Below are 12,494 nucleotides of genomic sequence, written 5' to 3'. Positions count from 1 at the left end.
GATAATAATGCTAAATGTTTCATCAACATCTGCAAGAATAAACATTTGACCTTCATGCTCTAATTAAATACTTGAGGAACTTGGGGAGTTTGCAGTTTAAGTCTGTGTTCTTTTCAGATGTATGTTTCTGAAGAGATGAAGAAACTGCAGATGTTTCATTGTAGGAAGGCTAGCTGTTCCTGACAACTTTTAATCTGTTATTAAAGAATGTTGTATTTTTTAATGCATGTACACTTTTTTTACAGGTGATTGTAAAGTGCTGAGCAGTTGCCACTGAACATAGTTGAAACAGAAAACGGGAAGATGGCAGCAAACTCTTCAGGACAAGGTAATGCATGCTGGAATTTATTTTATTAGTAGGAACTTTCCTCCCATATAGTCAGTATATTTTAATAGAAAATTTGGTATAGGGCAGTTACTACAGCCAGACTAAAAAACAAATAGCAAAGTAAAACCCTATATCTGAAGCAAGTCCAACATCGTATCAGTTATATAACATCCTTAATAGCTATTTATCCTATATTTTAATATGTTAAGATTATTCACATTGTAAACCTTAGGTCCTCCAAAATCTGTTTTCTCTTGCTCTTTTACTTAAAATCAGAGCACTTCTAAAGAATTTATAATGTCACCAAGCTGTATCCATACCTGTATCTTCATGTACACTGAAAACTGGTACACAGTTCACCTGGGTTGTGCTAGCTCCCTACAGCAAATCAAGTTAGACAGATCCTAAAGAATTTATTATTTAAAAGTAAGTTTTAAAAGGTAAAATTTAATCTCTAGAAAGTATTAAATCCCACTTTGTAAGTAGTTACCTACCTCAAATCTTGAAGCAAACTTCTATTTCTTTTCCATAGCAAGTCTAAAGTCTTATTTAACCCACCATATTTTTCTATTACTCGTCTCTGCTGTTTTCTGATTTTTAAAAATTCTTAGTTTTGTTTTAAACTCCATATAAATGGATTCATAATGTGCGCACTCTTATGTCCAGCTTCTTTCACTCACTATACTGTCTGACATTTATCTGCGTTATGCCGTGTGTATCAGTAGTTCCTTTTTTTTTATTGCGAGTTCCATTGTATGAATTTACCACAATTTATTTAGTTCATTCTGCTGTTTGGAGGCTTTGGAATTGTGTCAGTTTGGCCATTGTGAACAAAGCTACTTTGAATATTTGCTCTAAGCCTTTTTGTAGATACTTGGATAAATATCTGGGAATAGGAAAGCTCAGTGTAGAGCAACCCTTATGAAAAACTGGCAAACCTTTTCCCAAAGTGGTTGTACCATTTACATTTACTCCAGCAATGTGCGAGAATTCTGGTTGCTCCACATACAGCACTGGCTGTTGGTCTTTTGGGGGGAGCCATTTTAGGGCGTGTGAAGTGACATCTCATTGTAGTATTAATTTGCATTTCTCTGATGACAAATATTGAGCAACTTTTTTAGACATTCATTAGCAGTTGTAAATTCTATGTTGTGAAGTGTTTGTTCACATCTTTTGCTTATTTTTTAAACACTGGGCTGTTTCTTTTTATTTTAAAGCTCTTTTAGAGTCTGGATACAGGTCCTTCACTATTAATTGCATTATTTGGTTCATCTTGGAGTTGATTTCTGTTGACTGCACAATTTTCTTTTTTTTTTTTAAGTATGGGTCACATTTTCCTTTTTCTTAACCGTACTTAGTGATTTGTTATTGGACACTGGATAGTCTGATACACTGTAGTGACTCTGGATTTTGTTGTATTTCCCTGAAATGTGATTCTTCTTCTAGACAGCTTGGCTAAACTTATAGGGACTCTTGTCTTCCTCGTGCTGGGCAGCAGCTGAAATCTCTGCTCATTCTTGTCAGCTTCCAGCTGCTATTTATTGCTGGGCTCCCTCTTCTGTTCTCTCAAACCACAGGTCAACATTCCCCTATGGTCTTTGACCTCTTTTTTCCCTAAGTTATAAGGACTCAGATTAAAAGTAATTTAAATTAAACAAACATGAAAACTAAGAGAAGTCTATTTTGAAAAGAAAATATGCTACAAATCACAATGCAGTTTAAATGAAAATAAAATTTTAAATTATCTCTTTGTTCTAAACACAAATAAATGAAGTTTACAATTTGCTACTTTTTTTTTAGCAGTTGCAATAAAACGCAGTCATTTTTAGTGTTGCCTTTGATCCTTAGTCAAATCCAGTGTGAAACACTGTCAAAGCCATTTTGACTTTTGTTAATACTCTTGTCAAGAGATTTTGTTGACTTCCAGCCAAGATTGAGGCGTAGACTAGACAGGCTGTGTCTCCCTCCACAACTAAGAAGGAATACAACTACCTCAAAACTAGGGACAACCAGAAGTCCCAGAAAATCAAAGTGCATGGAAGTCCAGCAAACAAAGATATAAAGAAGAAATACTCATCCAGACAGGTAGGAGGGGCGGAGCCAGGGCAGAGAGGACATGGTGTGGTGGCAGCAGCTATGGCGGGCTGGCAGAAAGCGCAGTCACATGTTTTAAAAAGTCAGGAGGGACACCTGGGGAGCGTTCCCAGCTCCTCACTGGACCTCGAAGCTCACAGTACCAGCACTGGAGAAAATCAAGCCTCATTGCTTCTGACTGTGCAGACCAGTGGGGGGTGGGGTGGAGGCAGAAACTGCAGGTCTCAGCAGAGTCCAATTGTTTAAAGGGCCTACACGGTCCTAGAACATCTGCAGACCCACCCACTCTGGGAACGACAGCCAGGGCAGCAGCTAGAGGGGCGCCAGTCCAGTGTGGAAGTGGGAGAGGTGCCTGGAAAGGGGGCGAGTGCTGGGCAGGTGGCATTGTTCCCTCTCGGACCCCTCCCCCACATACAGCGCCACAATGTGGTGAAACAGGTTGCCCTGTACTGATGAATCCCTAAGGCTCCGCACCTTACAACGTAACAGGAGCGACAGCTCTCCCTGGGACACGGAGGTAAACAAACACAGGAGCCTGTCAGAATGAGGAGAGAGAGAGAAGTATGGCCCAAAAGGGGAAACGGATCAATGTTCCAGTGGGAGAACTAAGTGACGAGGAGATCGCCAACCTCACAGATGAGGAGATAGACAACCTAAAAGATGCAGAATTCAAAACACTGGTGATAAAGATGCTCACAGGCTTGACAGACATGCTTGAGTACGGCGAATGCATAAGGGAAGAAGTGAAGGCTATGCTAAGTGAAACTAAGGAAAATCCACACAAAACCAATGGTGAAGGAAAGGAAACCAGGGTTCAAGTCAATGATTTGGAATATAAGCAAGAAAAAAAAAAAGTCAACCAGTGCAGAATGAGGAAGCAAGAATTGAAAAAAATGAGGAAAACTTCCCAAATTTTGCAAAGGAGATGGACATACAGGTCCAGGAAGCACAGAGGGTCTTCGGCGAGCTGGACCCAGAGGGGACCACACCAGGACACATCATGATTGAGATGCCAAAGGTGAAAGATAAAGACAGTCCTGGGGGCAGCAAGAGAGAGGCGGAGAGTTGCCTATATGGGGGTGCCTATAGGACTATCAGCTGATTTCTCAGAGGACACTTTGCAGGCAAGAAGGGACTGGCAAGAAGTATTCAATGTGATGAACGGCAACCTGCAACCAGGATTACTCTATGCAGCAAAGCTATCATTTGCAATGGAAGGGCAGATGAAGTGCTTCCCAGACAAGGTAAAGCTAAAGGGGTTCATCATCACCAAGCCATTGTTATATGAAATGTCAAAGGGACTTACTTAAGAAAAAGAAGATCAAAACTATGAACACTAAAATGACAACAAACTCAACTATCAACAACTGAATCTAAGAAATAAAAGCAAAATCCAACTAAGCAAACCAGAATAGGAACAGAATCATAGGTATGGGGATCATTTGGAGGGTTATCAGCTGGGAGTGGGGAGGGGGAGAAATGGGGAAATGGTGCAGGGACTAAGAAGCATAATCCGTCAGTACAAAAGAGACAGGAGGAAGTTAAGAATAACATAGGAAAGGGTGAAGCCAAAGAACTTATATGCACGACCCATGGACATGAACTAAGGGGGGGTGGGATTGCTGGAGGGAAGAGGGGTACTGGGCAGAGTGGAGCAAAGGGGAAAAAAATTGGGACTACTGTAACAACATAATCAATAAAATATACTTAAAAAAAAAAAGATTTTTTTTTGGTGTCATGGAGCTGCTGCTATTAGCCACCAGCAGGGGGAGTCAGTATCGTGTGCTAGAGACTCCCATACTCAGTAAAAATTTTTCGTTTTTATTTGGATCTGTGGCATTTTACTCTATTAAGTTGTTTCTATACTGTTTGTGTATATAGGGACTACTTATTTTGGAGATTAAATGTCAAGTGCCATAATTATCTTAGTGATAACTCAAAGAACAGTAAGAAAAATCTTGATCCATGCATTATCTTTATGTCTCTGGTATAGAGGACAGAATCCCATTGTGTTCACTGAGCCCTCTTTCAGGTCTAGTCTTATATTACCCTGTAGTAGTAATCGGGACTGCTGAATTTTATAAGCTCTTGGCAGACAGTTATTGAAGTCTCATATTCTTTGTATCCATCGTAGTGTAGAACATTATTATTTAATTCAAATAATGTTTTCAGAATTTTAATATGTAAAGGCAGAATATGTCAAAGTGGAGTTTGTCCAGAGCACCATTCCTGTGGTAAGAGGCTTTCATCATTGGTAATACCAAGGTCCTGTGATCACATGGTGGTAGCTGGCTTGGTGTCACCTGATTTCAGATACACAGAAAGACCTGGTGAAATACTGAGTAAGACACAGGAATTCTTCTCTTTGATAGTTTTATAATTATCTCAAATTGCTTGTAGAAATAACTATCAATCCTGCCGATCAAGGGGTGGGAACTGCAGACCTGCGGCCACTCTGGACATTCTTAGCTTTGGCTTCAGGGAGCTGTGTGGGAAGTGGGTGGCAAAGCACCTGAGACGTTGTCTTGCTTGACGTCAGACCCAAGTAGAAGTCTTATCTTCCCCATCTGTGGTCCAGAAGGAAAGCAGATTCACCCTTCAGGCTTGTACTAAGGTATGCGACCTCTGAATTAAGAGTTTGTCCCAGTGACGAAAACTTGCTTTTCTGGAACTTTTTAGTTAGCTACAGTTCCCTGTATCCACCCCTTCCTCTTGTGCCTAAACAAAGAAGTACACAGCTATACTCTATAAACTGACATGTACTTATTAGGAGAAACAAAGCACCTAAATGTTCACTTGATTATTAACATAGTAACTTATTATTTTCACCCTTTTCTTACAGCTGCCTTTTTATGTACTTTAACTTACTTTTTTGTATCTCATTATGAATTTATGGCTTATCAGAGATTCAATTTGTTCCATTTAGCATAATTATTATTCTCTTTAGGGTTCCGATTGTGACAGCCTGCCTAATCTCAAACTGGCTTCTTTGTTCTTTGAACATTATCCTGGGCTTTAAAAAAAAAAAAGAATCTTGCTTTCTGACAATATTCCAGGCCCATCTTGATTATTTTCCTGCCCTAAGACATGGACATGGAATGGGTACTCTCTGAGAACCCTGGCTCCTTTTAATGGAGGATAGTATAAAAATATTTCTTTTCTTTTTTTTTTAATCCTCACCCAAGACATGCTTATTGATTAGAGAGAGGGGGAAAGAAACAGATGTGAGAGGGAAACATTGATCAGTTTCCTCTTGCATGCGCTCTGACTGGGGACCAAACCCACAACCTAGGTATGTACCCTGACCTGGAATCGAACCCGTGACCCTTTAGTTTACAGATGATGCTCCAACCAACTGAGTCATACCAGCCAGGGCTAAAGTATTTTCTTGTAAACAAATTAATCTTGAGGAAGTTTATATTTCTGTAAACAACACTTCACTCCTTTCCAATGTGGTGACTTATTTTGCTCATCATATAATTTAGACACTCTCAGATTTTTTAAAATTTGCTTTTCAAGAATTTTCTATTTTATATTCATAGTATCTCTAAATCTCTAAAAAGATGTAATTACCTAATTCTCTTCTAAAAATGCATTAGCCTCTTATGAAAAAAAGAAAATAAAGTCTTGTTCTGTAGTTGAAAAGGTAGCTAGTAGTGTGACTTGCCTTAAATATATACAATGTCTGTATACAAAAGGGAAAGTACCAGCATTCTTCACTTTACAAAGAACTCAATTTTGGATTCCTGTAAATAATACATTCAAGTATATTTCTATCCTTTGGTAATAATCTTACCTTAATTTGTATTACATCACTTTTAGGGAAGTTTCTATTGTATAAAATCAGTAATACTCATATTCTAAATTTCCCATCTAATACAGTATCAGATCATTTTTACTAATTTATTTGTTTATTTGGATAACAGGCCAACCATTTCATAGTAAGTAGATTGCCTATAACATAGCTTTTCTTAGTGGACTAAGAACATTGACAGTCAAAAAAACTATATTAATTTAGAGCCTGTAGTTACTAATTTTCACAGTAACAGGGAGTTAACTATAGCTTCCTGTGCTCTGATGTCAAACAAGTATGAATTTTTTAAGGAGGCTGTTCCTTCTTAACCAAGAAAGACTTATGTGATTAAAAAATAAATAAAAAACGTTGGTGAATTATATGCAGTTGTTGTTTTTGTAGGTAGAAAATGGTCGGATACTGGCAATTTAATTAACTTAAAAGATAAAAGTTCCCTTACAGTGGTTATTGTGTTCATATAATATTCCTAATTGTATAAAGATGAGTTGATATTTATGGTTTGTGATGGTCACCCTTATTAGAGGTCTAGATTTGTAAGAAATTATTTCATCATTGCAAATATTTTTTTATTGCCTTTATTTGTATAGCACCTAATTTTTAAACCCCTTTGACAGATTGCCTTGATAAAATGAAGGGAATTGTTCATTAGTTGCTTTGGATATTAGCTGAAGTAAAGGCCTAAAACTGTGGTTTGTAAAATACAGTTGTCCCCCTTATCTGTGGGGGATATGTCCCAAGATCCCCTGAATGCCTGAAACATCAGACAGTGTTGAGCACTATGTATGGTATGGTGTGTTTTTCCTGTACATAATACCTATGATAAAAGTTAATTTATAAGGTAGGCACAGTAAGAAATTAACAGTGATAACTGATAATAACATAGAACAGTTATAACAATACACTGTAATGAAAGTTAGGTGAGTGTGGCCTTTCTCTCTCAGAATATCTTACTGCGTATCCAGCACGGGTACACTGGACAGAGGACTGAGTCATGTCCTGGGCGGGAGGGAGCGGGACGGCAAGAGACTTAGCTAAAAATGCCGCAGACTTCAGTGTATATGTTTTGTATGTACTCTCTCAGTGTTTACATGTTGGCATTTGATTCAGAATTTTAAAACATAATTTGAATACCGCTTCCGGGCCAAGACTTTGTAGCCTCTTCTGTAGATCCTCGGTAAGTCTGGCGCTCGGACACATCCTTTGCACCCTGTCAGTTATGCCCCATTTCTTTCTCAGAACTGCCTTCTAGTCCGTGGCAGTTCTTTCACTTGTTCCTTGAGAGAGTGTGTCACTTCGGACTGAAAGCAGCTGAGAAAAAGAAATATTGTTTTGATCTGTGAGTATGTCTAATGCTTTTTCCCTCCATGGCAGAGGCTTTCACAAGGAGGCCTAAAGCTGACAAGTAGGAAAACCTCCGCTGCCAGAGATTGACTGAGCAGGACAGACATTGGTCCCTGCCGCACGTGGGGCCTCAGAGGCTTTGTTAAAAACAAATGCTGTTACCCATACCTTGGTGATTAAAATTACTTAGAACTGAGTCTTAAAAGTCCTTAGTGTTATACTTTGCATATATCCATGTGTTATGCTGTTCAAGTTGCTGGGAAGTAGGCAGTAGGGTACGGTAACCATCTGAAGAAGCTACTTACCAGTGAGCTCATTATCCTATTAGAGAAGAGGATTTTGCTATCTGGGCTTCTAGATGGCCTAGGTTTATAAAATAGCTCTGAAATAGGTTTGTTTGTTTTTTTTCTCTTTCTCTTCTCCCAACTCGCCTCTCTTTTTTAGGTTTTCCAAACAAAAATAGAGTTGCAATCTTGGCTGAACTGGACAAAGAGAAAAGAAAATTACTAATGCAGAACCAATCTTCGACAAATCATCCTGGAGCTAGGTATTAAAAAATAATGTGATTTTTATATTCAGTGATATAAAAAATATCTTGGAAAAAATAATTCAAGTTTGTTGGCAATGGTTTGTTTCTTTATCATTGGGATTTACGTTGTTTAATTTCTTGTTAGGTTTGAAAAAATCAGACCATTTAATTGATTAAATTTTAAACATTTCAATTCTAATTAGAATATTTTATTTTCAGTACAGCCTCCTTTTAAGAAAGGGTTTTGTATGATCTTTGTTTATTACTGAAATTATTCTAGTGTCCCACTTTTGAGGAGGTAGATTTAGGTAGCTTAGTGGTCTTTATTCTGCAGTATTCAGTCTGTGTCAGGGTAAATCGCTGCCCTCAGACCCATTCTCCCATCCATCCACTGCCCTGTACTCACCTCTGCTTCCTCCCTTATTTATTCCTCAACCTGCTACAATCCGACTACGGGGGTCCCCATCCCCCTACCAAAATAGCTTTGAGCCTAGTGCACTTGAAGCCTCCTTGTGGCTAAATCTGGTAGGCCAAAGTTCCTTTTCTGGTTAGAGACCTTCGTATTATTTGTGCACTGGTCACTGTCTCCTCCCTAAAATACTTTCTCCTTGGCTTCCATTCCCTCTGTTATTATACTACTACCTTGCTTTCTTTTGCAAACGTTTCTCCACTGCCCACCTCTTGAATGTCATGTTCCTCAGAGTTCTGCTCTAGACCCAGTTTCCCGTCTGCCTCCTTTCACTGGACAGTTTCATCCACTCTCACAACGTGTTAATTATGTGCAGATAACTTGACACATTCGTGCCTTTGGCCTTGTTCTCTCTCCCCAGGCCCAGGCTGCCTCCTGGATGTCTCCTCCTCAATGGCCCACCGGCCCTGAACTCTCCCCCCTCCCTCTCTCTAACTATTGACTTTGTATTAGGTTTCCTGTCTCAGTGGTGCATGCCTGCTGGTTATCAGAAATGCTGACTTCAGTTGTTGTCGTTCCCTTTGACTTCCAGCTCCAAGCACTCCTTTTGCACACTTCCACACGTGTCTCAGATCTGTCCACCTTCTTCATTTCCCTGGTCCTCGCCCTGTCACTTCTTTCCTCCATTACTATACCTGCTCCTGTAGACTCTGCTATGTCAGAAAACCAACAAGGTTGCCATAAACATCAGGGCACACGTTAACTAGGAAGGTGAATGCAGCGGCGCTGCCATGACAGCAGCGACCCGGCTTCCTCTCGTCTGTCCCTTCTGCTGTTCTGCATGGACAGCAGCTCCCTAACGGTCACAACATGACAGCACATCCAGGCCTCACCCGTGCACCGAGCCACGTGTGGAGGCAAAAGCCAGGAGGTTCCTATGCCACGTTACGTTTCTAAGAGTGAGGGAACTGTTCTCAGAAGCTTCCCACCGACTGCCCATCAAGCCTAGCTGCCCCGAGTCGGGTATCTTTCTCTGCCTCAGCCAGAAACCAGCAAGGATAATGGCATTGTCTCACACTGGCGTTCACCCCGAGGGATGAGCCGGGCCTTCCCTGAGGCTTGGTACCAATGATGACTGAACTGAGCTGGAGTTTTCCATTAGCAAGGGGAAGAGAGATACACAATTGTTGAGGAGGAGACCATACTGTCTGCCATCGCTGTGGTCTTTCTGAACCATCACGTGGTACTTCTGGTCATGTCACTCCTCTGCTTGTGACATTCCTCATAAGTCTCCCTTTACTGCTAGGATAAGGTCTACATTTCTCAATTTATTTCACAGGGTTCTCATAGCCTGGCACCTGCCTTCCTCCCCAGCCTCATCTTTTGCCAACCCACTTCACCCCTCCCCAACCCTGACCTCCAGGCCTGCTGAGCCCTTAAGTTCTTCAGGCAGGTCAGGCTCTTCTGCCCTGGGTCTCTCCGCATGCTGTACCCTCTGCTCGAGACATTCAGCTCTTCAGTTTTCATCATAAATGTAACTTTACGATAGACTGGAGTACCTTAGATCTGTTTGAAACTGGGGGGGGGGGGCATAAGTCATCAGTACAAAGGAGATCATTTGAAGCCCCAGTCAATAACACAGGCTTTCTTCATATATATTAATGTAGACAGTGGGAGAAGGAGAAACATATTCTGGAAGGTCTATTTTTATCCCTATGTATTATATAATGAGAAATGTGATTCAGAATTAAGGAAGCTTGTACCTTCGACAGCTGAGTAACTAAGATTCCCATTTTAGCATCGCACTTTCGAGACCCGCCCTTAATAAGGACTTCCGGGATCACGCTGAGCAGCAGCATATTGCAGCCCAACAGAAGGCAGCTTTGCAGGTGAGCAAAGTGTAACTGATGTTCTTGTCTCATTGGAGACTCCTGGGTCTTGGCAGGCAGCACAATTCCCATTTTGTATTTCAGTGGGGCAGGAGCAATAAAAATGTTCCATACATAATTGCAGTGGTTTGCTGATGCTCAGTTGTGCCCAGAGGATTTGAAGGACCAATATTGCAGTAATGAAAATATCTTTTATGGTGTTGACATGGTTGTGATTGATTCTGTACTGTACCTGGCAAGGGGTTGCTTGTGCACAAGAGTTTAGCATATTTGGATGGACAGAATGATCTTAAAAGCTCAACTGGCTAGTTTAACATTGTGTATGTGTACTTACTTATTATCAAATTTGTCATGCCATTATATCCTTTGATGGTCTTACTGGTGTACTGTTGTGCAGATTCTTTTTTGAATGGTCTGCATGACTGTTGTGCAGGATATGTTTAAAGACGAACTTGCCATAGGAATGTGATAATCCATCAGTTTAAAAATATATTTTCTTCATAGTAATAAACAGTTTTAGTATTACACTGATCGTGGATAATTTAAGGTTCCCAGAGTCATTGTTATCTATGTTTTAAACCTTAGAATCTTAAAATTGGAAGAGATATTAAAGATCATCTCGTTTTAGACAATTTAAAAACAGTCCTCCCTTCTTCAGTGACACATCACTGGTCGTTTTCTGTTGCTTACATTCCAACATTCGGCTGCCGTGTTCTTCCTCTCCTTCCAACTCCTGCCCTTCTGTCTCGAGCTCCTGATTTGTTGGTCAAAAGCAGCGTATTCTGGGACCGTTGTTGCTAGTTTCCCCCCACTTCAAGGAACAAAGTATGTAATTTGTGTTTCTGACTGCAAAGAATCGCTGGGGAGAAAGTGTACCAGGAGTACCTGGTGCAACTTGTTAATATGAATTCTTTGTTATTGTCCATCTCCTGTGCATTTAAACAAAATTAGCACAGAACTGATTTTTAAGATCAGTTGGGTCTCCAGTACTCAGAAAGGATAAGTAATTTTGATGCCTTCTTTGAAGAATTATGACCCTTCATAGCTTAATTGCTTTTTGTTTTTTTTAACTCTTCCCCAGCACGCGCATGCGCACTCGTCTGGATACTTCATAACTCAAGACTCCGCCTTTGGGAATCTTATTCTTCCTGTTTTACCTCGCCTGGACCCGGAATGAAGAAATGATTTGTAATGAAATTGCCTTTGTAACATCAAATACCAAAGCTACTATCGTTCAGTGCTATACAAGCTGTGACTTTCAGGATTTCGGTGAACTTACATATTTTGCTTCTTTAAAAGAAAGCTATGTGCAAATAAAAGGAAAAAAGGGGTAACCAGGATGACGAGAGCTTTGGAAGCTGTATTACCTGAAGACTGATTATGCTACCTGTGACTGTAACTTATTTGTAATGCAGTTTGATTTTAAGACTAAATCAGACTCTGAATTAGACGGTCACATAAACTCTCTCCCCCAGCTCCCAACTAGTTGGACTGAGTACATCATGTCCACAGTAGACTTTTAAGAACCATTTATAGTACTTAGCTTTAAAGAAATGAGGGTGCTTTTTAAATATGTGAACCAAAAGGCTTAAATAAGTTACATTCATATTTGCTCTTTGTAGAATTGATATCGGTGTACCTCTCGAATTTATAGTCAACATATCATCCTGAAATCATACTCTTTAACTCACAGCTAGTTCCCATGTTCTCAGTTTTAAAAGAAAACCCAAGACTAAGGTACTAGTCAGTCTGACACATCATTTATAAACCTATACGCCACTCTAAATTAGGTGACTAAATGCTATTAAAAACAATGACATGAAATGTGGTGGTTTTAAATTTTATGCATGCTCTTCTTTAGTGTCACTGTGTGAATGGTGTGCCTGCGTGGTTTTCCTGTCCTTTTCTGTTCTAATTAAACACGTAGGCCAGTTGAGCCCCTTTTTAATTACTGTAAGGGGAAGGAGTTAGGTTATGCAGATTCTCAACATGAGACACATCTTGAACAGAACCTGGAGTGCTTGTTGTAAGTCTGCGGTCCCCACTGCCTTCCCCTAGTCCTCCAGCACTAGGATCTCTTGATTCAAGAT

At 40.1% G+C, this 12,494-nt stretch overlaps 1 protein-coding gene across 1 annotated transcript; it reads left to right on the top strand.

Annotated features, from left to right (window-relative positions):
• The first annotated feature begins 250 nt into the window (after positions 1-250).
• INIP (INTS3 and NABP interacting protein) lies at positions 251-12,228 on the top strand. Its single transcript, XM_090275963.1, has 4 exons — positions 251-328; positions 8,022-8,124; positions 10,314-10,404; positions 11,486-12,228. Exons 1-4 carry the CDS (start codon positions 304-306, stop codon positions 11,579-11,581), a joined length of 315 nt encoding a protein of 104 aa, XP_090132089.1. The 5' UTR covers positions 251-303; the 3' UTR covers positions 11,582-12,228.
• The last annotated feature ends 266 nt before the right edge of the window (positions 12,229-12,494 follow it).

The sequence above is a fragment of the Furipterus horrens genome, unplaced genomic scaffold (genome assembly GCF_987537825.1).
Source record: "Furipterus horrens unplaced genomic scaffold, mFurHor1.1.pri manual_scaffold_4, whole genome shotgun sequence".
In the NCBI taxonomy this organism is placed as follows: domain Eukaryota; kingdom Metazoa; phylum Chordata; class Mammalia; order Chiroptera; family Furipteridae; genus Furipterus; species Furipterus horrens.
This window is presented reverse-complemented; position numbering and strand designations above follow the sequence as displayed.

What these genes read in the sequence shown, in the direction of transcription:
- INIP (XM_090275963.1), top strand. Translation starts at nt 304, where the DNA reads ATGGCAGCAAACTCTTCAGGACAAG. An exon ending in AGCAAACTCTTCAGGACAAG is followed by an intron (nt 329 to 8,021) that starts GTAATGCATGCT and finishes TCTCTTTTTTAG; the next exon opens with GTTTTCCAAACAAAAATAGA. An exon ending in ACAAATCATCCTGGAGCTAG is followed by an intron (nt 8,125 to 10,313) that starts GTATTAAAAAAT and finishes TTCCCATTTTAG; the next exon opens with CATCGCACTTTCGAGACCCG.